The sequence below is a fragment of the Fulmarus glacialis genome, unplaced genomic scaffold, assembly GCF_000690835.1.
Source record: "Fulmarus glacialis isolate BGI_N327 unplaced genomic scaffold, ASM69083v1 scaffold14767, whole genome shotgun sequence".
NCBI lineage: Eukaryota > Metazoa > Chordata > Aves > Procellariiformes > Procellariidae > Fulmarus > Fulmarus glacialis.
The window spans coordinates 5,530-32,261 of NW_009223918.1; the positions used below are offsets into that span (position 1 = coordinate 5,530).

A 26,732-nucleotide genomic window follows, 5' to 3' on the forward strand; every position below is an offset into this window, starting at 1 on the left:
ATTTATCTTTTCAGTCATAAAATCTTACACGCGCACATTTACTGCAGTGCTACAAGTAGCCAAAACTGCTTTTCTAGGATTAATATATGGTTTTCACTGTTGTGCAAGTGACAGACTGTAAATATGTATGGAAACTGGCTTTTGGGGTAGCTAAATGTAATGGGTATCTGGAACCCAGTCTTAGATACTGTTCTTGCCTCAAGCAGGCTGAGGAAATGGGTGAGATTTTGGTGATTAAGGGTAGGGGGAAGCATTTAGCTTTAAGGGTAGAGCTTTGGCAGAAACTTGTCTCATGGATGTGTTATGCTGTTGCTGGGTGATGTTTTTTCTTTTGCCAGAAGTGTGATTATGTTTGGTTACTCCTTATGTAATATTCACATGTGAATTGCAGTAAAGCCATTGCTTACATCCTTTTTTCTTAGCTACACTATATAAAACCATTTTAAACTTGTATCTGTTAAGTAATGTTTTACGTTATCCTAAAAACTTAAGGCCTTTTCTACTCTTCATTTGGACAATGGAATCCTTTTTTGTAAGGACACAGTTAGCTTGTTTGTATGTGGAAGGAGAACAGAATGCTCGTCATCCACTAAATAGGTTAAAAAGACAGTAAAAAGGGTGTGATTATTTCTTCTGATGTTTCCAGATAGAGTAAATTTAGTATTACTCAAGTTCTCTTCTAGAACTGAACTTCGGTGTTGAAGCTGCTCTGGTACTTCTGCTGAACAGGCAACTATGGTAGGTGTTGCTTTTAATTATGGTTTTTAATTTCCAGGAAACACATTTTTTTTAAACATGCCCCTTTTTTGCTTAGTATTTTAAATCCTTTTGTGACAACCACTGTATTTGCTTATTATAATAAATGACAACCACTATATTTGCCAACTGGCTTTGTTTTTCTGAAAACTATAAACAAAAGTACTCATAGAACTTGTGTGGCTTTAGTCCTGTGATGACTTCCTTTACTGTTAAATCTCACAAAAAGTTATGGGAGTAACTTCATTTAAAACCTAGTCGTGACAAAACTTTGAAATTGGTGGGATTAGTTTCTTTTTAGTTTCTTTTTTTGTTGTGGGGAGGGACAGGAAAAGCTGTAACAACTTCAGGCCTAGCACTGCATAAAACATTTGTTTCTTGTGTCCTACGTATTTGCAAATCTAGTTATTTGCAATGTTATTTCTCTTAAGTGTTTGGAATATAGTCAAATCACTTTATATGTATATTTAATCACTTAAAGTATATGTGTATATTTAATCGGTTAAAACATAATATTCCAGGAAAAAATATTTTTTACATTGGTTGAGGTCTTTAATTACTACCTATAGGACACTGATAAGTCTGGTCTTGATTTTGCACTTTTTCCTTGAAAATGTCAGAAGTGGTAAAGTTTTGGGATTTTTTTGTTTGTTTTGGGAGTTCTTTTTGGTATAAACCTTTACCTATATTCTGGTTTACAGTCCTGTGCCAAAGCATGGCATGTTGAGTATTTTGAACAAAAAAAGGTGTTAGTTTCTATTACAGAAAAAGCTATTCCCATGAGATCACATAAAAAGTGAATAAAGTATACATAGAATTGTAAAACAAACATGCATTATCCCCTGCCCCTTCCATATAGAATGTGTGTGGAGTGTGGTTTGGAATTTATTTCGTACTTAGATTAGCTTTTTCTCACCCTCCTCCCCCCCACCCCATCTCTTACTGGTGATTGTTGCAAGGCTGCTGAGAATTGACCAATTTTAGACTGCCCCCCCCTCCCCCGGGACTGATAAATACATGGTTTCAGGTATCCATATTCAGAAAAAAAGTATGCTATTCATATTCTTCCTGACCAGTTTGCGGGGGGCGGAGCTGTTCCTGTGAATCTTTTGTGGATACATTTGAGTTGCAGACCAACTGCCTAACTAAGGCAATGTTGCTGTTGTGGCGTCTCCCTTTCTGCGCTGCCTCTGGTACTTCTGTGGTAGGATGGCGGGCCAGTTCGGAGAACGGATGCAGGTGATGACTGGTGGCTTTTTTTTGGGAGAGGAGACTGTTCTCTGCCAGTTAGTTCCTGAACTAGTTTGCTTTGGGTTCAGATGAGTGCTGTAGGTGCAGCAAAGGCAACTATTAGGACTGTATAGGCTTTTATAAAGTGTGGGCAGTAGGACTGCACCTTTCAGAGACTACAATGTCTAACTATTATCATCAGTGTGAGCCTTTGTTGTATTGCTTTTGAATGATGATTATTTGCAGAAGCAATATACTGACATTAGGACCAGAATCTTATCAAAAGTTCATATATGCCTAACCAAAGAGCGAGACAAGCAAATACAGTAACTTTCCCCTCTCTAACTATTTTCAGTTCAGCTAATTTACTGTAGTTAGTAACTTTTGGTGGGTATCTTTTTCAGCTCATGTGGCCTCTTTCAACTCGTTTAGCTATGCAGCATCCACAGCATCCCTTTAGTAGGGAGCTCCACAGCTTAACTGCACACTGTCTGAAGAACTACCTCCTGTAATTTATTTTGATCCTGCTTGCCAACCTTGTTTGGTGTGCGCCCCTGCACTTGTCATTTCTTTACAACCTAAAGCGTCCTAGTTAGCTGCATTGATCCTTATGTGAAATTTATTTCGCTACGTAGCATTTTTTGCCTGCCTTCGAAGCTTTTTTTAGGCCTTCTGTATTCTCTTTTGAGATAGGAATGGGTAGTAGCAAACCAGCATGCAATTTTATAGATATGGGGATGTGCTGTGGTTTTGAGCAGATAACACTGCTTTGTCTTATCTTATTACTCTCCTAATATTTAATTTGCTTTCTTGGCCACTGTGATGCGCATTGAGGTGATTTTTCATTAAAACATCTACCATAATAACACAGTCCTGCTCTTGGGTGGTAATTGTCAGTTTATCATATTACATATTAGGATTGTTTTGTTCCCCAAGTACCACTGTACACTTGTTTATGCTGAATTTCATCGCTCACTGTCATAAATCCTTTCTATAGTTCTTTACAGTTAGCACTTTATGCTGCCAAGAAAAAAACCCAGTATCATCACAAAATGTTGTCTCATTGCTTGAAATCTTGTATGAACATATCTATACTGTGCCTCTCAGGTCAAAGTGTTGTGAAACAGCATGGTGGGAACTGATGTTTTATTTCTACCTTTGACCATTTGGAAGCTAAAACCACTAAAGGACGTTCATTCTCTCTGTCTGCTTTGTTTCTCCTAAGGCTTTTGTGTTTTCCTATCCAAGGGACCTTGGTAAAAGTATTTCAGAGAACTCGCAATAGATGTGTGAGGCAGGACTATTTTATAAAGTGTTTATTCTTCCTTGTAAGAGGAAGAGTGTTTATCTACAAGTCTGCTAATTCTCTTCCAGTTGACCTAGATATTTGCTGCATTAAGCTAAAAGATTTTCAAACAGGAATAATTGAAATAAATTTGGTGGAAAGTCAAAATCTACTTACAAAATATAAATCAGTCTCAGCTGTTGTTTGTGAGGAGAAAAAATTACTGGTCCTGTTATCAGAAACTGCTTTGCTTTGGAGCAGGTACAACCAAACTGTCCGAAATGGGACACTGGCCTGTTCATATTGCAGAGCCTTAAACAAAGTTAGGCACGCAGCGTTGGAACTAAAAATGTAGGCCACTTAACCTGACTTACAAGCCCTTTATTTAGTTTATGGGGAATTAGACAAATCTAAGAGGGATTCACAGACTTATGAGTCAAAAAGAAATCCTGAAGAGGGATATAGCTGATTTTTGGTTTAGTCTATGCTTCATTGGCCAGCCTGGCTCTTGAGATAGGTGGCCAGGTGTAACTAGGATTGGCACTTCATCGCTTTCTTGAAGCCAGTTACTTGTCTCTTCTGTATGCTATGGAGCGCTTTACCTTTCTCTTTACAACATGGCTGATGGCATTGTGTTTCCCCACCCGCTTCTCACGTTCTCAGGGTGTAGGAGATCTCAGTTAGGTTTCTTCAGCTGGAGAAGAGTGCCCAGGCCCTGAAGTGCAGTTAGTCCACTCTTCTGCTTTTATTGAAGCTGTGCTGTTATGATGAAAAAAATAAAGCAAGAGTAAGTGAGCAAAGGGAGCCTGACTGTAGTGCAATGAGATAAGCTGTGTGCCAGAGTGTGGAAGAAATATGGTTTTCAGTCTCTGCTTAGAATACTGCCTATGAGTCGCGTCTTAGCCGTTGATTAAAGTGGGAGAGATGACCCAAAGCCCTTGGCCTTCTACTTGCTGGGGGACTGCAGCATAATGACTAGTCCGTCACAGAATTGGTGGGTGCCTTTACAGACATCTTGTTTTATTGCTGTGCTTCATGCTGAACTCGGTGCTGTGTGTTTTATACATGGAGTGCTCTAAATGGACTGGGCCTTTCAGAGGACTTCAGTGTAGGGATACTGGTGTAGAAATATAGATGGTGCTGGGTTATGGAGCCTCCCAATGTAGGCATAGGCAATGCCAGAAATTTGCATTTATTAATACAAACAAGATTGACTAGATGACTAGGCAAGGATTTTTCTCCATTTTCTCCATTAAAACGCCTACTTTTCACCTTCATGTTTCTCTATAAATAGTGATGCAGTTCCGTAACTGTAGATCAGGGCCTTAGTTCCATCATATGGATAAAACCCCCCAAATTTACTTATTTGATCAGATAAGAAAGGGTGACTGGTATGTTTGTACTTTTCTCTGCTGACATAAAGGCTAGAAAAGTGCAGGCTAGTCGTTCCCCTTTTTGAAAGTTTTAGAATGGAATATCTGGATATTGTTATAGACTCTCTAATTTGTGTTTTCTTGCGAAATAAAAACTTGTGTTTAAAAGCAGAGTGTAATATCTACTGTGATACTAGGTAAGAAGAAAGTATTTCCTGCCTTACCCTCTGAAAAGAATAGTTGAAGGTCCTTTGTGGTATATCTTTTATAATGTAGGTCATAAAGTTTCTATTTATTTTTTTGGTCTGGTAATATAAAATGTTCACGTTTTTTGGTTACAAACCCTACTTCTGAGGGAGAAGGAGGGGAGATAAAGCAGGCACAGTATTAACTACTTATTATTTCTGACTAAAGAGAATGTTTTCCATTGTAGTATATATTTCAATGTTTTTGTCATTAGGTTGTTGAAGACTATGCTGGAAGATGGCAGGTTCCTTTGCCTCAGCTTCAGGTGCTTCAGACGGCGCTCTGTTGTTTCACGTCTGCCTGTGTATCATTCCCAGCTGAATGTGAGCACGTACAATATGTGTTGAGTAGCCTAGCTTTGTAAGTACATCTTTTTTTTTTTTATTATTATTACTTGCTTTACAACATAGACTGTCTATGTTACTTTTATAAGAGCAATAGGGTCTCAGAGATCCTCAGAGCTTTTAAGAGTGGTTTTACCAGGTGGCATAGCTACGTGGAACCAAGAACTGCTAACTGAGGATACAAAATCTAGAATTTAGTTTAGTGTTTTTATGTCCTTGTTAAATATTCATCGGGTATTACAATGTTGTGTCGTTTGTAAGGGTTTTCTGGCAAAATGAATAATCTCAAGAAATAAGTGATCACCATACAGACTTCTTTTTGGAAAACCTTATTTTGGAGTATTTGAAGACCAACCTTTGACAGTACATAATTGTAAATAATTTATCTAAAGTCTTTACTGTTCTACCTCTAGTGATGTAATAAGCTAAGTATTTATTAAGATAAATTTCGTGTGGTATTTAAGAAATGAGTCAATGTTAAAATGGATTTTAATGTTTGAGTCATCAAAATGCTTATGGGAATTCATATTCAACTTAAAGAATTGCAGAATGTTAGGTCACACATCTTGCTATAATCTCAATTTTCTTGATGCATTGGTGGTTTTCCTACATGAAGGCTGAAAGTGTCAAGGTAATGATCAGTAGATAAGTAAAAGCCCCATTTTTTTTCTTACTCTAAAAACCTACCTTTCAAGTTTCAAAACCTCAGTGTTGAATGGAAGCAAAAAAAAAAATCTTGAAGTGAGTTAGATATACTTAGCTGAGATGCAATGTACTTGATCTTCTCTCAGCAGATGGGGACAAAAACCTAAAAGCTAGCTTTATTGCAAGTTTGGTTTGAGTAAATCAGATTTATTTGTCCAGCTGGTTAAACTGCTTTCCTGTTGAACAGTGCTTTCAAATACAGCTTGGTATCTCAGTTCAGAATTTTGTGCGGAAATGTCTTGCTCCTGTCTCATCTAGTCATCAGAAGCGAATGCTCTCCTAGTCTTCCTCGCTTAGTTTACTTGGTCGGGAGGACTGGGTTGCTTATGCTTTCTGCTGTTCTTGAGCTATTAGTACTAATTACATAGGAGTCAAGGCTTTATTCTGTACACTTACAGAGTATATGCTATCTTTAAGTGTTGGTGAAACTTCACCAAAGAGATTTACTGGTTTGTGTGTGTGTGTGAAACCATTTGACATGGGACTATTTATGGACTCGTAAGACCATGACTTTTAAAACTGGAATGCTCAAGTATGAGAGAATGACTAGCAGTTGCATCAAAACATGGTGACCTCTGGGGTTTTTTTCACTAATTTTTAGGAAAAAACCTCAAAGTTCAAACCATGCTTTTATATACTTCTAAATGTCAAAGCTTGGGAGGGAAGAAGGTAGAAATTCAGGTATTTGTTGTATGTAGAGTGGTCACTTCCTGATAATCTAGAAGTGAATTGGTTGCTGAGTTCCTGTTACCCTTGTCTATCTTGGTTTTTGGAGCTGGGTTTACTCACTGAGATTTTCTTCCATTCTAGAATGCCAGCTTATTTTTCCTTCTGACTCTGCTTGACTGACGTAGTTTTCATGTGATATCATGAAGGGATCCTGGGACTTAGTAGTTGCAGTTATCTGGGAAACCTTGCTTTTGAATCTCTTTTGAAAATTCGGTGTATATTAAGTCTTAGTTCTTGGAGAGCAAAAATCTGCCTGTTTTGTCATACTTGAGTAAGATTTCCTTGGTAACCAGACAATAAACTATTAACAGTAATGACTGTTGCATTTCCTATACTTACTAGCCTTGCTATTCATCACAAATGAAGCAGCATCTGTATTGCCATTAATATCAGGGGGTTTTAATAATGGTGCCAGCATCCTAGTGTTCTTAGGCAATCTTCAGATGCCAGTAATATCAAAGTAGTGATGTGATAAATCTCGAAGCACCATTATTATAAATGGATGGATGTAAATGTGGATGTGCAGTGCTGCAGACTGGTTTAAGATAACAGGGCCAAGCTGGAATTGACCATAGTAATTTTAACTGAATGGAGATTGGTGATGAGGAAGTATAAATATTTTGATAGCTTCCTTTATTAGTCTGATAAGAGTGTGGAGCAGGTACACTGACAGGGAAGAAAACTAGTTTACACTTTTTCACTATTAATTTCCAGATTTTTTTTTTTTTTCCAAGATCCTATTCTCTTTAAATCAGTCAGAGCAAATAAAAACAGATGCATGCATCATTTGCTATAACTGGTTTTGTCTTATTATTTAAGTTCCAGTTTGGCTGCTTTCCAGATCATGACATGACTCATGCCTGACCTTTCCTGAGAGTCAAGTATGCTGCAAAATTTTGTTTATCAACATGAAATGAGAGAATGTTTTTCAGAACAAAGTACTTATTTGGGTACTGGTTGTGTTTTCTTTCCATATTTGAGTTGAGATTCAAGGACCTAATCTGGAGAAAAATTCTGTCATTGAACATAATGAATGTGTATCTTAAATTTTCTAGGTCTGTTTTTGGCATAGCTTATCACTGGTTAGGAAAAAAATTACTGCAGCATAATCTAAAGGAAACCTAATTTTTTGATACTTTTGCATTATTCCCATACAAAACTTCATTTTGTTTATGTGAATATTAAGATCTTTTAATCCACAGTATTTCTGAAAATGTTATTGAGAGGAAAAATTGCCTTAAGTCGGCTCTTTAACTTCTTTTGAATTAGCTTTATTAAAAAGGAAACATTTTATTTTGTAGGAATACTTTGGATGTTAACTTCAAATATATTGACGTTTGACTCTAATTTAATTGTTCTGCAAAGGAGTTTCTTGTCCAGCTGTTCATGAAAATATGCCTTTCTATTTAAGAGCTGTCGCAACAAAAGACTAAATGCTGTAGTTGGGAAAGAAATTGCCATCAGCAAGATCTTGACTCAAAAACCTGTAGGTTGGAAGAGTGCTGGAACCTCTCTCAGGAGTCATCTTCCACCTTCTCCCTCTCCTTATTCTCCCTGTTCATTTGGAAAAAATGTCTAGAATAATCTTAAAAAAAAAAAAAATTTATAATTTCTTCTCTTACGAGACCAAAGCCTTTGCTGTTCAGTGCTATTTCTAAAACGCCCTAGATGCCCAGTTTTTCTTTCAGTACTCTTTCAGTGCTATCTTTCCCTCTGAGAGTTGCTCAGTTATTGCCTGCTGCTCATGACTTTCTCAACCAGCAATTGCAGATTATGTTAGTGCAGTACTTGGTAGTTACCTTTTCTGAATAGAAATTAAATTTCTCAGAATCTTAAGGCAGAGCAATAGCAGGAGCACTGGAGCTGCCTGCAGATCCATGAGATCCAACTACCTAGTTTTTGACTGAATTGACTGAGTTGCAAGTATTATCTGGAAGTATGCGTCTGTAAGTGAAGACCTAAATTGACTTGAGCTCTGGAAAGCTACTTTTTACCAACCTCTCTGGTTCTGCTATTGGGATTGTTTGTCTCAGTCACTGTATTAAAAATAAAAAAAAAGCTAGACAAGTATTTTAAGATGATGGAAGACATGGAGGCCCCAAGTCAGTTTGAATCTAGGCTGCCGTTGAACGCATCAGTCCTGCCTTCCCCCTTATCTGCTACCTCTTTTGAGGTAACACTTGTGAATTCATGTTGCTGCACATAGACCTGATTTGGTTAAAAACTTGCTGGTGGTAGAACTGAAGCTTTATCAATTCGTCCGAATGCCACACAGAAGATGAACGTAGTTCCATTTGCATATTTGCACAAAAGATCTCCCTTTGCAAATAATCTTCAGAGGCTTCTTTTGGAAACATGAAACTAATAGCAAAAGGCTTTTATTTGGAAATAGGAAATTAGTAGCGCCTTTAAACCTGCATCTTCATAAAGAGGCTTCAGTGGGCGTTACGGCAAGACAGGCTGAAATGGAATAAAATGTGTTAGTAGAAAGGACTTATCATACTTGGAAATATGAATTGTTGGGAATCTGCATTCATGTGAAGTTACTATTCCTTATGTAACTTCTTATACACTGTGCATACTATAGCAATTTTACAGTTGTCCTCTTTCTTCCTCAAAATTGCTGCATATCTGACAAATGCTTTGGTTTTTAAGGAAGGTTCACTTTTGTATGGTGAATGGGGAGCGGCAGTATGGAGGACATAAGAGTTCTTGAGGGAGAAGATCAGGCACATACTGTCAGTCTCAATGTCGTGAACTTACGGAAAAGGTGCAGCAGAAGGGATTTCAAGTTGTACTTAAGTATAATCTGTTTTATTACTAAGTTAGTCTTGTTAGTTTATCTATAGCTGTGTTGTATTCATGACTTGATGCCTGATGAAAAATGTGTTTGGGGTGTGTATGTGGAAGCCTAACTGTCAAAATCCAGCACAAAAATCAGACCAACGTAAAGTTTTTGAAATATGAGTTGCATTTAGAGAGTGTGGGTGTTAGCCAGACTTTTTAGAGCGACTCTGGCATGGGCACGGGTCTAGAACTTATGAAAGTCCTAATCTTGTGTTCAGTGCTGTGAGAACTAATAGACTTCAGTAGTTTCATTTTTTGAATTAACATTTTTAGTTTGGTTGACTTGTCACTACTTCTGTTTTTTAGGAGTTTTTTTGAATTGCTGCTGTTCTTTGGAAAGGATGAGTTCTATGAAGATCCTTTGAAAGATATTTTAGGTTCAATCCAGGTAGTGTTGCCTACTTTCATATAAACTTTTAATATTATTTTAGTACATGTAAAGACAGCTTTTATGAATATATAACCTGGAGGAAACATGCCATTATAGTGAAAGAAGGTAGCTGCTTTGCTTACATTTATACCCCAAGGAAAAAAAAAGGGATATTTGAAGGGAAAGCCATTTATTCTTACATTTATCATCAGTATTGCTATTTCAATCTACTTGGACTAAGTAAAATGTACTTCTCTTTGTTTGTAATACCAGTCTTGTTAAAGACATATTTTGTGTGTTTCCCATATAAAAGAGGGAAGCTTTGCTTGTTTATATCTAATCAGAACTTAATGTCATCCAGTGTTGCATACCAGTTCATGACATGAAACCTCAAGTTTCCCTCTGCGGTTTTAAACAGTAAATTTGAAATTGAAGCTCTGTCTTAATGAACTCTCCAGGTTGGCATAAATTCACATTGTTTAAAACTGTTGTACTCTTGGCCTGACTGGGACAAGATTCTGTATGGCTATATAAAACTGCATAGTATAAATGATCCTGGATTTAAAATCTTACCTTTTTTTTGCCAGATAAGTCTTCTTGACCTGAACTGGTTTTGAGAGTTGAGTTCACTGCATGGGAACACAAGCACTTGTGCCACCATGAGAGGAAACTTTGTTGTAGGGAAATGGAGAACAGGGTTGTTTCTTCTGTTAATACTGATCATGGAACTGCAGTTTGAAGAATAGCTATCCCTTTGATATTTTTATGTTGATATCTGTTTGTTACTGCTGCTACAAATTAATGTGTCAGCACTACTTACCTTAATTATCAAACTAGCAGCAATTACATGCTTGATTAGAATTGGTGGAAGAATGGGGTCAAGGAGTGGCTTAGCAGCCTCAGGAATGGGTAGGTTCTCTTGCATAAGCGTAATGGGACATTTTGGCAGTCCTGGTATGAGTGCTTTTCAAAAACAGTCTACAAACAAGAAAGTATTCAGGAAAAGGTGTGATGTATAATACTTTCTTCTCTGTGCTTTTGTATTACAATTTTCAATTGCTTTGACTTTTAAACAATGAATGTATTAAAATATATCTTTACATAATTTTCTAGATAAAGAATTTCTGAATCAGTTGTGTAATTAAACTGGTAGTGAAAACCATTGTTTCAGTTACTTAACCATTTTTTACCATCAAACATATTCATCTGAATATAAAAGAAAAAAATTGACTTGAAACTAAGAAAAAAAGCGTAAGTTAATTGTTTGTGCATAGAAGCCATTCTTCAGCTACATCTTTTTGTTTCAAAATTAGATACCTTTTTCTTGTGATTAAAATTCTACTGTTGGTTAACATTAATGTTGACACTTCTGTCAGCAAATAACAAGGAGGGGAACTTGGTATATGTGAAAATCATGGGTGGCTAAAACATTATTTTAGGCAAGCATAATTTCTGTTATGTAGAGATTTGGAGAAAAATGGTTGCTTGAGGGCTGGTGACTCACATGGCTTAATTCAGTTTTTCCATCATAGAATTCAGACACCATCACTGGATCACAAATCCAGCGTCAACATGTCTAAATCTGTGCAGAGTAGCATGAGGTGAAGACTTCTCCCACAGCCTATGCCAGTAATATCTCTAATTCAAGGAAAGGCATTTTTGCATTGTTATGCAAATGACAGGCTCTTGCTGCGTGCCAACAGAAGACATGAGCATTCTGGCTTCCACAGTTCTGTATTACTGTTTTTAGAGAATATAAGTTGTTGCTTTAAGGCTTTGTGTAGGCCTGGTCAATAAAAAACTTCGTAGCTTGAACTGTTGACTGGAACATTTAAACGTGCGTGAGGAAATATTTAAACATGTGTGAGCTTTCTTGTTTCTTGTCTTTTGGCTGGCCTTTTTTTTTAGACAACATTTTTTTCTTCTTTCTAATTGTTTTTGATTTTGTGTATAGGAATGTCAGAACCTTCTAAATAGATACAGAAATATGAACCTGGAACTAGTGACTCGCATCATTCGAGATGGTGGACCATGGGAGGATCCAGTATTACAAGCAATTCTTAAAGCAAAGCCTGTATCACAGGAATTAGGTATTTCATTTACCACATTTATTTTTTAGAGTACTGAAAAATGTGTTAAATTATGCTTTTTTTGATATTAGGGTCAGGTGGTGTCAGCTGGCGTTGCACAGAATGTAACTGTTTTTCTGTAGTAAATGTACTGGTCCCTTTTTTTATTTGAAAGAAAACTGAATTTCTTTGCTAGTAGTTTAAGTCTACTTTTATAGTGTAGAGATCAGATTATTCAGATACAAGAGGCTACTGAGCAGTTACTTCTCAAACGCATTTACCAAATCCAGGTGTTCAGCCCCTGGAAGAGCATGGAGAGTGACTTGACTTCAGTTAGGCTACTGAAGTAACATGGTCAGGGGAGGACCTGATATGTATTTCTGTCTCATGGTACTCTGACTCATTTAATTTTTCTTTTAAATTGTAAATACTCGGGCTTGTGGCTTTTCTTGGTTCTGTTTAGAATGAGGCCTGTGACTACACCTGATAGCTGTTTTCTGTTTATGTATATGTAATTCCTAGAGTTGGGAGTAGGAGAAAGATTTCTGTTCAGCCTGCAAAGTAAACCAGCATTTTTAACAGTGTATGGAAACAAACATTACCAGAATGTTAATGAAAGTTCATAAGGGGAAAATATCCAATTTACAGTAAATTCTTTACTAACATCTTATGCGACATACTTGGTAGCAGTGTTCACAGAGGACCTCTTATAAGTTGTTTCTATTTGATAATGATAGAAAATACTAGTTCTTTTCTAGTTACTATGGTGAAATGCATGATTCAAATTCATTACTGTGTTTATGACAATGTGTTCATTCTGTAATGAATGAGGACTATAAAGTCAAAATAGCTCAGTGAGCTGCCTCCTTAACCAGAGAAAGTATTTTGATAGCAAATTAACGTGATTAAGTGGGTAGTCTTCGTTGTTTGTCTCTCTTGTGAAGAAAGCACTTGAGCAACATAGTTTACCCATGATTTTTATTATATATCTGATAAAATTCTAGTCAAATACCTACAGAAACAAAATGAAAACAAAGGTTATCCTTGTTTTGTTCTGCATTGCATGACGAACTCTAAAAGTTTTGGTGGTTATGATCTGAAGTTAGGTCTCAATCTCCATCTCTCCAGCAAAGAATTAGTTTAGTCCTTTGCCTTAATGATTCCCTTGATCATCATGAAGCCTCTGTATGATGGGTAACAGTTTGAGGATTTTTACTTAGTTTTAACCTGGCAGAGTAGGAATGAGACTGCCTCTTGTCACTAGGTGATCATTTTGTTTCCTTTTGTTGCAGGCCACATCTCCTTCCCCTCTGCTGACGTATTCTTCCTCCTTTTATCTTCTGATATCCCCACATACCCTCTTGACATATTTCATCTGTGATGACAAACATTTTATTTTAGATAATATCTTTTGGAAGCTTTTTCTTTCTTGTCTCATTTCCTCTAAAATCTGGTGAAGTCTTATACATTCTGTGCTGCTTTATAGGCCGGCAGTGTTTGGTGTATGTTTTGAAACTTGGCCATATAGTTCCCTCAGGCATCACTATTTTAAATTAGGAAAACTGCCTATTATTGCTGAATCACCAACCATTACTTGCAAAAGTCAATTTGATAAATATGTACTGTATGAACTACATAATCCTGTCTTGGATTCATTAATTACACAGAGAAGTGTAGGCCAAGACAAACCTTGCTGTGTCTGTCTTTACATGAATTGTAGTATACTTTGAGATGTTGCAGTCTATTTTGAGATGGCTGGAAAGGAAGGCAGTCTTTGGGTTTAAAGAAAAATAGCAGGGTTGAAACATAGGAGCAATAAACTTCTAGTAGATTAGGGACAATAAGGCAGCCTACTGTAAACTTCTAGAAGAGTATTGTAGACAGAGATGCACTCAGATCTAAGCAGTTAATTAGTTTCTAAGCTGATCATTGGCATCCATGGCTCTAAAGCAAAGCACTGCACATGCTGGCTGGACAAGAATAGATGTTGTTTTCCCCAAGCCATTTTTAACGTATCACAGACTTGGCTAAATGCTACTATAGTTAGCAGTTGTCTTTTTCGTGGGGGTTAGAAGAACTGTAAATGCTGCCTTGGGAAAAGAAGGCATTCCACTACAGGGAGGGAGCACGATCCTGCCAGTGGTGTAGCTGGAACTCGCAGTCTGTTTAAAAACAGGGTTGGAGGGCGTAGGAGACCCCCCTTCCCTGGGAGCTCGTGCTGCTGGAAGTGGGATTCTCATTTATGGAGCAGAGGGGCATGCTGACCTAAGAGTTCCCCACACAGAAAGTGGCAATGATGTAGCAAATTAACCTGTCTTGTGGACTGCAATCTTCCCTCGTTTGAAGGGAAGGGATGTTACAGCCAGTTGCTATATGTGCAGCATGTTCTTAACATTAGCACATAACAAAAGCTAAGTATTTCTGGCCTAATTTTTCAATGTGAATATTCAGTAATCTGTTGGGTAATGTTTGCATGTGAAACTGATGATTGGGTTTATTACTGTAAGTATGTTAATTCAAAAAAGGAGAGGCCTTACTCGGCTTTAAGGATTGTTCTATATGATCACTTTTTCTTGCAGTTAATGACCACTGTTAGACACTAGCTTTTCTTTCAGTCGTCATCTTTACTAAGTTTGTACCCAGAAGTGCTAATGGATAGTGGTAATGAGATCTTCTCTTATGGTGGACCTTACGGTACATCTATTAACAAATCTCATCTAACCTTGTATCACCTTGAATAATATTCCTTAAATGTTCATTAGTATATAGTACCATTAGCTTGTGTAAAAACAAAGATGCTAGAGAAATCCTGTTTCTGAGCGTAAGGAATATCTTTCAAACCGAGTGTCCTTTAAATAAAAAAAGTTTAAGTGAGAGCTTGTTATACAAGTAATCTTTTTATTTTGGGAAAAAAGAATTTCTCTTAGCTGTTCAGATCGTGGTTTTCAGTGAACACTTCTATTTTTTTTAATCGTTTTAAGTGTCACTTTAAGTTGCTTTTAACTTTATTAATACAGGTTCCTTCTAAGATGCAAACTTCCCATGCTCACTTCTAGCCTTCATTGACTTTAAATTGACAATCTCTTTTCTTTTTTCTTTTTTTAAAATATGAAACACTGTACAGTATTACAGGGTATGCACTAGAAATTGTGGGGTTTGAACTCTTCTAAGGTAGCTGTTGAAAATGTAAGAGGAAGATCAGGCCATATTGTCCAATATATTACATAACACACGATTAACACCTCAGAGTGTGCATTTACTTGACAAGATGCAAACAATTCTCAAAATAAAAGCATTATTGCATTTTGTATTCTTGAGTGATATTTTAACTTTTAATCCTAAGAAATACTAGAATCTGTGTGCTTTTGTAATAGAGATCTAAAGCATGTCTTCTATGCATTTCATAATTTCCCAATTACTTAAGTGTTAAGTATTTTGAGTATCTCAGTTGAAACAATTTCATTCAAATGTTAGTTTTAAGATTAGCTTTTAGATCTGAAAAACAGATTTCCAGAATCAGGGCCTAGAATTTAAAGGTATTTAGGGATTTAGAATTGTGCCCAGTAGCACTTTTAGAGGAAGAAAAAGTGTATATTTTCCACTTCTCCAAGCAAAATCAAGGTGTTCAAAGCTACTTAAAGCAACAGCATGTGAATTCTAGTTAACTTTTTCACTACTCCAAGCTCTTCCACTTTAATGGGTAATGAGTATCCTGAGTTGTTTAAAATATTTATAATTATAGCATTGGAAGTGATGTCGATCCTATACTTCTGACAATCACCCAGATTCCAGTGCTGAGAAAGGAGGGAATTTTCTTTCTTGAAAATGTTCGTATCTGCTTCTATATAGTGTGTATTTTACTAATCCTTTGCAGCACCTTGTGTTGATCTGTTAGAAACAAAATACTGAATTAGATTACTGGTGTAAGAAAAATAACAACTTCTGTTTCCAAGCGGAAGGACAGATTCTTGATGGTACTTAATTTAATATATGATAGCTTCTTTAGCAGAGCCTTTTTTATTTTATTTGTTGACTTTGCACTATTAAAAACAACATTACATTTAAATATATTTGTTGTTTGGACTTCGTATTCTAATTACCTTTAAATCTTTCTTTTCTGTACAGTTAACAAATATTTAAGCTCTGAAAATCCACTGTTCTTTGAACTACGTGCCAGATACCTTATTGCCTGTGAACGCATCCCTGAGGCAATGGCTCTTATCAAATCTTGCATAAATCATCCAGATATCAGTAAAGATCTGTATTTCCATCAAGCTCTTTTCACCTGTCTTTATATGTCACCATTAGAAGATCAGCTATTCCAGGAGGTATTGTTTGTCAGTATACATTTTTTTAATGAAGTGGTACATTATACTTGCTGTATACAAGTTGTCAAGAGGAGCATATGGAACTCTGGTTTTGTAGAACCAAATGTCATAAAATCAGGCAACTACACCGGTGTTGCTTACCTTAGTGCTGACTTAAGCTTTGAAAAGTTAAATATTAAGCGCCTACAAATCTTGTTGACCTAAATGCAATTTTTTGGTCAAATTTATTTGTAGATATATTCCCTAAGTAACTTGAGTCATTAATATTTTGTAACTTCAGTGTATTGACTATTTTACTATTGATGATTATTCTAGCAAAAGCACTTGAGCCTAATTGATGTCAGTTCAGTGTTTTGTACGTTATATAGTTTTGTTAGCCTTAAAGTTTTTTTAATGATGCCCTAGTATGTAAAATGACACTGTAGCTGAATGTGGCCCTACTTTTACCACTGATAGCACTTACTAGATAACAATGCTTTTCTTAACCTTGTTTTAAGAACAAGCTACCATCGTGCAAAAAAGTGCTTTTGTATAGTCTTTTAATTTCTCAGACAATTATTCTGATTGTCATTACTCTAAGAAAGATGAAAGAACTCTAAATATCTCCAAAATCTCTATTTACAGATCTACACAAAAGCTGTTACAAAAAAATCCTGTGTTAATAACAATTCCTGAAGTTTTCAGTAGCTTCTTTAATATAGCAAGGTCTGATAGGTTTTTATTTCATGTTAGCAAATTTATCTAAATTGATTTTATTTTAATTGTATAGCACTTGTTGAGGACTGATTGCAAGAGTGGAATTGAGATCATCTGCAACACTGAAAAAGAAGGGAAGACTACCTTAGCCTTACAGCTATGTGAATCGTTCCTAGTCCCACAGCTTCAAAATGGGGACATGTATTGTATATGGTAAATACTTTATTTCTGGTGAAGCAGCTTAGCAGATAATAAATGCTTATTGCCAAAATGAAACTCATCGAACTTTGAGATGTAGCTCAAGTTTAAAATACCAGATAAAAACATTCTAACGTGATTTTTAAACATTCCTAGTACATCTGTTATGCCTGTTGCTTTTTCACACACAATCATGTACAGTGGTAGCCTACATAGTACATAACACTTACTAACTGTTTCAAATTAACAGAAGGGTGAGCCTTTACATACTTTAGGCTGTAAATACCTATAAATATGGCATTTATTATTAGCAATGTGTAACAATATACGGTCTGTAGACTCTTTGGCAATGCAGATATTTTGCTGTTCTGCTAGTTAAATGACACTGCTTATAATAACCGAACTGTAGTATGTCACCAATGTGTCTAAAAAGAATATATGGTTCTGAAAATGTGCTATGAATTATGGAAACTTTTACTTCATAAACGGAGCCATAACATAAATGGTGGTCCTCTAGAAAACACTTAAGTAAGAATGTCTTCATACACACTGAATCAGCTTGATAGTTGGACGTTTTTATGACTAAGAAGTGTTTTCTAAAGAGTTGTCAAAACAAATTTCGTCATTCTGAGGACTGAAAGATGGCTAAGGAAGATAATCCTTCTGTTTAGCCTGTATAGTTTCTGTACCTAAAGTAACATCTGCATTCCTTGGTAAAGTATGCTTAATTTGTTTTTTTGATTATGTAGTTAAAGCAAAAAGGCTTAGTCAGCAAGGATTTGATTTTTTTTTTCCCAATCAATAGAGATCAAATTATTAATCTGTGTAATTAATTTTAATACAGAGTTTAGAATCTATATAGGATTTCCCTGTTCCCATATTTCAGGGAATTGAAAACTAAGATGTGTCTCCTTTTTTTTATTCAGAAAGTAATGAAGGTCAGACATGATAATGCTTGGTTTGTTAATAAAATTTTTCATTAACTATTCATGAGTAATTGATTGCGTTGAATCAAAACCTTTGGAAATATGATTATGACATACATTTATAGTACAATGTATTGGCAATACCTAGTGGCATTTTTCATTCAGTCTGTCCAGAAAAAGGTGGGCATGACTGTCCCCATAGGACAGATGAAGAGGTTCAACCAAAAAGGTACATAGTTTTTGTGAGCCCAGTAACCAACTTTGGAATGGAATCCGGCTTTGCTGATTCCTGCCAAATGCTGCATCTGCAGACTTCTTACTTATCAGGAAATTTGCAGATGTAAGCTACACGTATTAGTTACATGGTTAGTGCTTCCTGTTTCGGGGATCCAGTCTTTCAAGAAGTGCATTTTAAATATTGGAATTAAACCTACTTTTTATACCTTTTGCTGTAATAACATTAGCCTTGCTCTTACCCAGTTGATCATTAAGCTTTGCATCATTCATTTTGAAAATTGCTATTCAAAACAAGATGTCTGTCCTTATGTTCTGGCAAAGTGGATGTCAAAAATGAAATTCCAGAAGAGACTAAAGTACTGTTTGATATCTGTTTATCAAGGAAACCATTTTGGCATCTCTTAGTATTTTAATCTTCTGTTCAGAATATAGAACTTGAGGATCTTTGAAAGAGTTCAGAGCAGTTACGTCTGTGCAGCTAGAACAGCTGTTTCATTCTTTACAGATGCTGAGCCTTAAAAGTTGTGTACCTAACAAGAAGAATCTGCATAATGCTTAATAGATAATGTAAACTGGAACAAAGCTTGTGAAGACATGACTATAATTCAAATATTTGAAGAAGTAGGAGCCAGGTTAAATTAACCCACATCATGTATTTTTTCCTAGAGAAGTTTTTAATGTCTTCAGCACAGCATAAATCATCTTGCCTTGTCTGGAATTGAGGACCTTGCATATCTAGCAGCAAACACTACTAGCAAAGATAAGATATCAAAATAGATTAGAAAGTTGTAAATAGCAGATACTTGCTATTGCTTCATGTGAAGCAGCCTATATGAAATCTTCACACTGAAACCATTAGCTCTCATTATCTCAGAGGAAGATGGACTTTAAGCAGCTCTGTCACAAAATTTTTGTTTTCACTGATGTTAAGAATAAATTCTATATTCAGATGATGTGAATTATTTTTCTGAAGTGAAAGCCCACTTACAAATTAATCACAAAGCAAGCTGTGCTTGATCTTACTAGAAATATTTGTGTACAAGGTATTGGTAAGAGATCAGTCCATAATGATGTGATTAATGACTTTCTAATATCAAAAAGTGATGTCTCTTCAGGAAGACAGCCAAAATTTTGATGGAACAGGCGTAGCAGAATGGCTTGCCTTCTCTGCCAGGCAATTTTTAAATGCTGTTTTGGCTGCAAGTGGTTCCTATGCAGTAAATTCAGTAAGTCAAGGAATTTTTCCCACACATTCAATCAGTCTTTGGCCTTTAGGTAGTTTTTGTGAATTGGATAACATTTTGGTAAAGTGTGCTATCTATACCCAAGGAAAGATAGACTTTCTATTTATCAACAATAGCAAAGGTTTTAGGTCTAGCTAAGGTAGGGCGGCTTTAACCATTCTCTTATGTTGCTGATGGAGGCACGCAACAGGTTTGATATTTTGCAGGAGGTTAACAGGCTGGAATACCTGGTTGCCTCTGGTAAAGAGGTACCGAGTTCTGTGATCTCAGTTTAAATTGCCCCAACACATGTCCATAATAGTTTAAGCCCAGGCCTCGGTGTGAACTAAGTTATACTATCCAAGAAGTAAATGTCATTAAGTACTATACTACTATGCCATAATAATTGAGCAAATAGAAAACTACCCCTGCCTATATTATCTCAGGTTTATCATCTGCATTGTAGTCAGTGACACAGAAATATCTCAAGTGCTGCTGACTTCAGCATTAAAGTTGGTATCGAAAGCATTTAAGTGGTTGAAATAGAGTCCAGTCAGCTCTTCAAGAATGCTTTAATCCTTAATGATTATCAAAGTCAGAAATGTGCTTGAGAAGGAGAAGCCTCCATGTCTACATGGAGGAATAAGACTAAAATACTATTTCACGTCAGTGTCTAGTCAGATGGTGGTTAAACTGATTTAACAGCTTGCTCTTCACCCATGGAGCTGTTCCTTCTACTTCTAGTTTTCTCCATTCTTTTTCCAGCTCTTTCCTTGTACCAGCTGTTATACTTGTCTGAAGACATGGCAAGCCACTTTAACCACTAATGTCTCAGAAGAATAATTTGAGTTTTCTTAAACTGGGATTAGTGTTGAAATGGCTTGCTCTGAAATGGTATGAGACAAAGCAGAGAGTAAGTTGTATTATTTAACTGCTGTAACATTTAACAGCAAAAATGTTCAGTTCTTTCTTTTGTACTTCAGGTTGAGACTTTTACTGAATTTTTATGAGTGGTTTGGTGCACGAAGACACTAGTTTCAAACTTGTACGTGAAGTTTGCAAAGACTTTCAAGAATTTAGATTTCCAGCCTGATAAAGGCAGAGGTGAACAGCTTGTATCTTTTAAAAAACCTGTAAGACTAATTTTTTGTGGGTAGAGCTGCTTATAGAACTCCCTTTTCAGTTTCCCCCATGTAAGCTTGATGTTTCTTTCAACTTCAGTTTTCCTGGGTTCTGAATGAAAGAAAACAATCCAGCTTTCTTGTCTAGCTCTTAAAATGTCAAGCAGAATTGTAGAGCTGTCCTAAATCTAAAAGTGAAGTTGGTGTTTTGTCATAGGCAGTTCTGTCACTTCCCTTCATGCAGGCACTGACCTCACTAGACAAGCTTAATCTCAAAAGGTGTGTCTGATTTATATCTGGCACAGACTAGAGACTCGAAGATCAACCAAATATTTTGTCAGTAACTGGGTTAGTGTTTTCTGAGGGAAGGGGCTGGTGGAATAAAAAGTGTCTTCCTTCAGAAAATGAAAGTCAATTGGTCCTCTGTTTTCATTGTAATGTTATGGTGGGATTTCTGCCTAGTGCTAACTATATCTACTCTTGTGTAAAATCTTTGTGCTGGCAAATTTTCTTATAACTAAAAGTCAAGTCCAGTTGCCTTTCCGAGTCTCTGAATTAAAGTGCATAGAAATTACAGGCTGTAAATTTCAATTAGCTGTATTTTATAGACTAAACATATTAACTGTGTAGGAGCTCTGCTGCAGAGTTTAGCAATCTATTCTTATGTTTCCTTGTATCAGTCAGAAATGTTCTTTGACTGAAGATCATAGAGATGTATGAATAGCTGTAGAGCCTGATACTTTCATGTAACTACTATTGGCTAGAAAGACCAGTGATGACAGCAGTAAAAAAAAGAAAATTGTGTTGTAATATGTATAACTGGAGAACATGAATATTTCCTGTCAATGGACCATGTCAGAAGCTAGCTTTCTACAACGCTCCCATTTTCCACATTCAAACACTACTTTTCCTGGAGGACTCCTCATCCTTGCACTGAAAGTAACTTAATTCCAAGAGCACACAGAGCTTGCTGTTCAGCCTGATGTTTATTGCCTGGTATTAAGGGCTAGATGCTGTAGCATCTGATTTTATTATGCAGTTCTCTGATACTAAGCTGAATACATTAATATTTTGTTGAATATTTAATTGGCTCAGTGATAGGAGATACCCTGAATGCTTTAACAAAGTAATTAAGTTGCATTTTCCATTGTGCACATTGTGTACCGTTGTGGTGTTAATTAGATTGGTATTATGCTGTCAAATATGATTTTAGTTACAGAATATGCAAATAGTTGTTCTTCGTAATGCATCATGCTTAGTGATAGAGTTCTAAAACTCAATCTAACTGAAATATTTTGTTCTGTACCTATAGGGACCTGATCTTCATCTGGAGTAAACTGCAGCTTAAATCTAACCCATCAAAACAAGTATTTGTCGACCAATGCTACCAGCTTTTAAGAATTGCTACAAATATCAGAGTAATTTTCCCTTTCATGAAGGTCATTAAGGATGAAGTAAGTTTTGTTCGTTTGTTTTACCCCACCCCCCCATTCTTTTTGTAACTAGTTAAAGTAAAGAGAAGTGATGTTTATATTGTGTAATGGCCACTTTTTGTGGAAAGTTAAGAGGGGGTAGGGAAGGACACAATATTATCTTAAAAAATTTTGTCAAGTTCCAGAACGTGCTTCAATTTTGTGATTGCCCTTGATCTGTTGTGTGTTTTTAAGATTTTTGTTTTTTTAAATGAATTCTGAGTTTTTCTTTCTGTCTGCAGTAAGTTTGAGGAGTGTCATGCTCTATAAATAAATGGAGAATTAATAATAAGTACATGGAATAAATGTGAAAGATGCATCTGTTGGTTTGTTTTTTTTTTTATTTCAGCCTGGCTCCTTAAGGAAATAGGACTTGTGTAATACCATTGTATCTGCCTTTCACCCTTGTTAAGTTCTGAATCCTTTCACCAGTTCTAATCGAATCTGAAGAAGCGCTTAATGTAACATAAAGGAAAAGCTAGACTAAGATAGGAGAAGACATAATTTTGCTTCAGAAAAGTGCTCTGTGTTTCGTGCTTCAGATGTTAGTCTTATACTGTCCTATACAAACATTTGCAAAAGATGTAATGTGCAACGCTTTGCACACAGGAGTGTGAGTCGTTTCCAAACAGATCTTGTTTTTTATCATTAACCTGACTGAATAGAGCTCCTTCATACTCTATGCCCTAAAAGAATTATAAATTATTTTGTCATGGGTGCTGCTGTACAGTTCTAAATGCAATGATTTGCTGTTGTTCAAGATTTTAATCTCGGTATGTATTCTAAAATACTTGTGGTGACATTCTGAATAACTTCTATTTGTATTTGCATCTGAATGATCATATTTTTTAATAACCCACTACATATGGAGCATTGTATGTATTTGTTAACACACATTTAAATATATGTTGGTATTAATTATTTCTAAACTTCCTGATGCTCTTTTTACTTTAATCTGCTACCTGTTGGGCAGTATGTTTCTGATCATCCTTCCAAACCACATGTTCATGGCAGGGCCCCCAACCTAAAGTGTGGAATAGGAATTCTGCTCATTGGAAGGATAGTTTGTCAATTCTGAAAAGTCAAGCCGTTTAGAATGGGTCAACCCTTTGCTCATGGGTTGTTATGGTTTCCCTGGTGGTCATTGTTCGAATTTGAGGGCAATACTTTATAGCTTGTATTTTTATGCAACTCAAGTTAAGTGAGTTAGAACAGGGACAAAATATAGAGTAACTGTCCAATTATAGTGTGAAACAGCCTAGGTAATGAAGATGCACACAGAAGATACTGCTAGATCAGATATGATTTGCTGCAGTCTTGTTTTATATCCCCAAATAATTAATTGTCTTTAACTATAGAACTGCATGTGGCAAAAGTATCTGAAGCTTTGTTGACAGTAGCTGTATAGCTTTCAGTGCAAACCAGATGTTATTTTTGAGCATTTTTGTATCTGTATTTTATAGTCTTGTTTGAGCATTACTTTAAAATGTACATGCTTTTAGGTGAAGTTTACTAGCAGGATGCTTTCTGAACTCCTAAATATTTTGCAAGTAGATGAATATAAATACATGGGATGTTGGTGTTTAGGCATTGTTTATACTTTTTTTTTTCCCTGCAGGTCTGATTTTCTTATTTTACTTTCAAGCTGTAGACTTCTGTAAGCCCATAAGGAAAATACCATTATTCATACTCTATAATTATGTACACTGTAATTTCCTTTCTGCAGGTTGGTGAAGATGGTCTTCAGATATGTGTTGAGATATGTGGATGTGCCCTACAGTTGGACCTCCGTGAAGATCCCAACATGAAAAGTCTTATTTATAAAGCAATTGCTCATTTTCTGCCAAATGACTTAGAGATCCTCAGAATTTGTGCTCTTTCAATCTTTTTTCTTGAGCGCACCTTGGAATCTTACTACACTGTTGAACATTTATATAAATGTGCAGATGAAGAATACAATGAGTGCACTAGTTCTGTTCAAAACCGTGTACGTTTTGAATTGCTTCCCATTTTGAAAAAAGGTTTGTTTTTTGATCCTGAGTTTTGGAATTTCTTAATGATCAAGCAGAATTGTTTAGCATTATTGGGGGATAAAGCCTTTGTTGGCTTAAGTGAAAGTACACTGGAAAACTCTACTGCAAATACAGAGAAGATAACAGAGTATAGGGCTCTGAGTGAGGAACGTGTCTGTTTAACAGATGTAAGCAATGGGGAGCTTGACCCTGAAGACCTCTCTGAAGCCCAGTCCAAAGGTAATGCCAAAAAGAACCATGAAGCTCTTGAGGCATCGAAAATGTTAGATCAAACTGTACCAAGGCACCGCTGTGTGATATGCAACAAGGAATTTCTTGGTGGTCACATCGTGAAACATGCACAAGCTCACCAAAAAAAGGGCAGTTTTTCCTGTGTACTTTGCACCAGAAAGTTCAGGCAAAGAGGACTTATGCTGAAGCACTTGAAGAATCATGTCAGGAAGATAGAAAGGCAACATCTTGCTGCAGTTCTTGAGGCTGGTCAGCAGGCTCCTGCTCCTAATGAACTACAATGTTCTGATGTTTCTCTGTCTCTTGAAAACGGGAATTCTGATGGTTCCAAAGATAATGAACCAGAGACTGCAATAGCTCCAAGTGCTGACCAAGTGGTCCAAGTGGAGGAGGAGAATGCAGAACAGATATTTGATGCAGTGGAAAACCATCTAAGTGACCAGGATGATGCTACTGAAAATAGTAGTGACAGCTGTTTTAATAATGTTCCTGATGCTTTAAGTACAGAAAGTTTGCCCGAAGATGATGAGAGCTCCAGTAAAGAGTCACCTATTCTGCATAAAGTGAATGGAGCTTTTTGCCCTCAAAAAGACATTGATGCTATGGATGAGGAAGGAAGCTTTAAGTGCCCTGCTAATGGTTGTGCTAGAGTGTTTAAAAAGATAAGATTCCTCAATAAACACGCAAGAAAAGCTCATCCAACTGATTTGAAGGTGCAGCAGCATATAATGAAATGGAATAAAGGAAAATGCCGGTTCTGCCAGAGAAAATTTGCTGATTCTCAACATTTTATAGACCACCTCAAGAGACATGTGTATCCAAATGTTTACTTTTGTTTACACTTTAATTGTAATCAGAGATTTAAGCTGTCAACTGAGCTTGCAGAACATACAAAAAGTCATAGTGTTTTTAAAGCTCAATGCAATTTCGCAGAGTGCTGTGAGCTATTTGAGGAGCTCCCTTTGCTGTATGAACATGAGGCTCAGCATTATTTAAATAAAACACCAGAATGTTCAGAAGATGCCAGTGAAAAAGATTCTTCAGATGATCCTTCAGAACTTTGTAGTTACCAAGATGATGATGAATCTATTAATGAAAAAGAAACTGAAACTGAAAAAGATTTACCAATTCCAACTTGGAAGTCAAGGAAGGATTCTACAGAACCAAAGACATATATTCAAAGTGTTGAGAAGAAAGCAAATAATGTAATTCACAATGGAAATGAAAGTTCATCTGAGGGTAGTGCTACAGTTTTAAGTTCAATAGACCAAAAGACACCTGTGTTACAGCCAAATTCTGAAAACTGTAATGTTGTTAGCGACCAACTAGTCAATGGGCACAGTGACCTAGATCAAACATCATCGAAGTCATCAGAAATACCTTTGGACAGAGTGGCAGATGAAACAAGGACAGAAAATGGGTCAGTGTTACCAGTTTTACAGAATTGTCATGATATACCACAAAGTAATGCTGCTGCCTCACAATTACCTTCTAAACCAAATCAGACAACAGAGAATACTTCATATGGTGTCATCTTAACAAAACCGTATGTTAGACCGTTGCCTCCAAGTTATCTTGATGAACGATACATTAGCATGCCAAAACGTAGAAAAATTTTGACTGATAAAGTAGATGCTCATTCTGAACAAGATAATTTTTGTAGCAAATCAACAGAAAGATTTAGATGTGGCAACTGCTTGACCATCTACTGTAATTCAGAAGCACTTGAGGCTCACCTTGCACAAAAGAAGTGTCAGACGCTCTTTGGATTCGACTCAGATGATGAAAGTAAGTCTTACAGTCCTTCTGGGTTGGTTTGTTCGGAGGTAAATACCAACCAGAAAATGGTCTTTGAAAACACGCAACCTGATAGAATAGATAAGACAGACACGGCTTCCAAGCAATTGTAGTATGCTAGAACTTAGGCAATTAAATCACAATACTGTGCTAAATTGGAAGTTCAAATTGGACATGCTGTTTAGAATAAGAAAGAGGTGGTGAGAATTGGTAGTCAACTCTAATGGAAGAGACTTCTCATGAAACAGAAGGGGGTAATTCAATCTGTCTTTCCTTGCATGTTTGAAACTAAACATGTTGAAAAACATAAGCAGTGCTAGATTAAAGAACGATTTACATTGGTTAGTCTTCATTTTGATCCCAATGCATTTTCTTTTACAGGTGCCTGATTCAATGTTGTGGGAAAATGTATCAAATGAGGAGTGGTGTAAGAAAACACTTCATGAAGAAGCATCAGTTCGTTTCCCAGTTGGCCTTAAACATAAAGCAGTCTCAAATTACTAAAGAAAAACATGA

The 26,732-nt window shown here is 36.3% G+C and overlaps 1 protein-coding gene across 1 annotated transcript; it reads left to right on the forward strand.

The window, feature by feature from the left end:
• Nucleotides 1-1,965: 1,965 nt before the first annotated feature.
• Nucleotides 1,966-26,732, forward strand: ZNF654 (zinc finger protein 654). The gene is made up of 9 exons (XM_009581987.1): nucleotides 1,966-1,995; nucleotides 5,105-5,250; nucleotides 9,822-9,903; nucleotides 11,840-11,975; nucleotides 16,080-16,282; nucleotides 17,052-17,191; nucleotides 21,996-22,137; nucleotides 23,882-26,207; nucleotides 26,598-26,732. Exons 1-9 carry the CDS (start codon nucleotides 1,966-1,968, stop codon nucleotides 26,603-26,605), a joined length of 3,213 nt encoding a protein of 1,070 aa, XP_009580282.1. The 3' UTR covers nucleotides 26,606-26,732.

What these genes read in the sequence shown, in the direction of transcription:
- ZNF654 (XM_009581987.1), top strand. Translation starts at nt 1,966, where the DNA reads ATGGCGGGCCAGTTCGGAGAACGGATGCAG. An exon ending in GCCTGTATCACAGGAATTAG is followed by an intron (nt 11,976 to 16,079) that starts GTATTTCATTTA and finishes TTTTCTGTACAG; the next exon opens with TTAACAAATATTTAAGCTCT. An exon ending in TGAAGGTCATTAAGGATGAA is followed by an intron (nt 22,138 to 23,881) that starts GTAAGTTTTGTT and finishes TCCTTTCTGCAG; the next exon opens with GTTGGTGAAGATGGTCTTCA.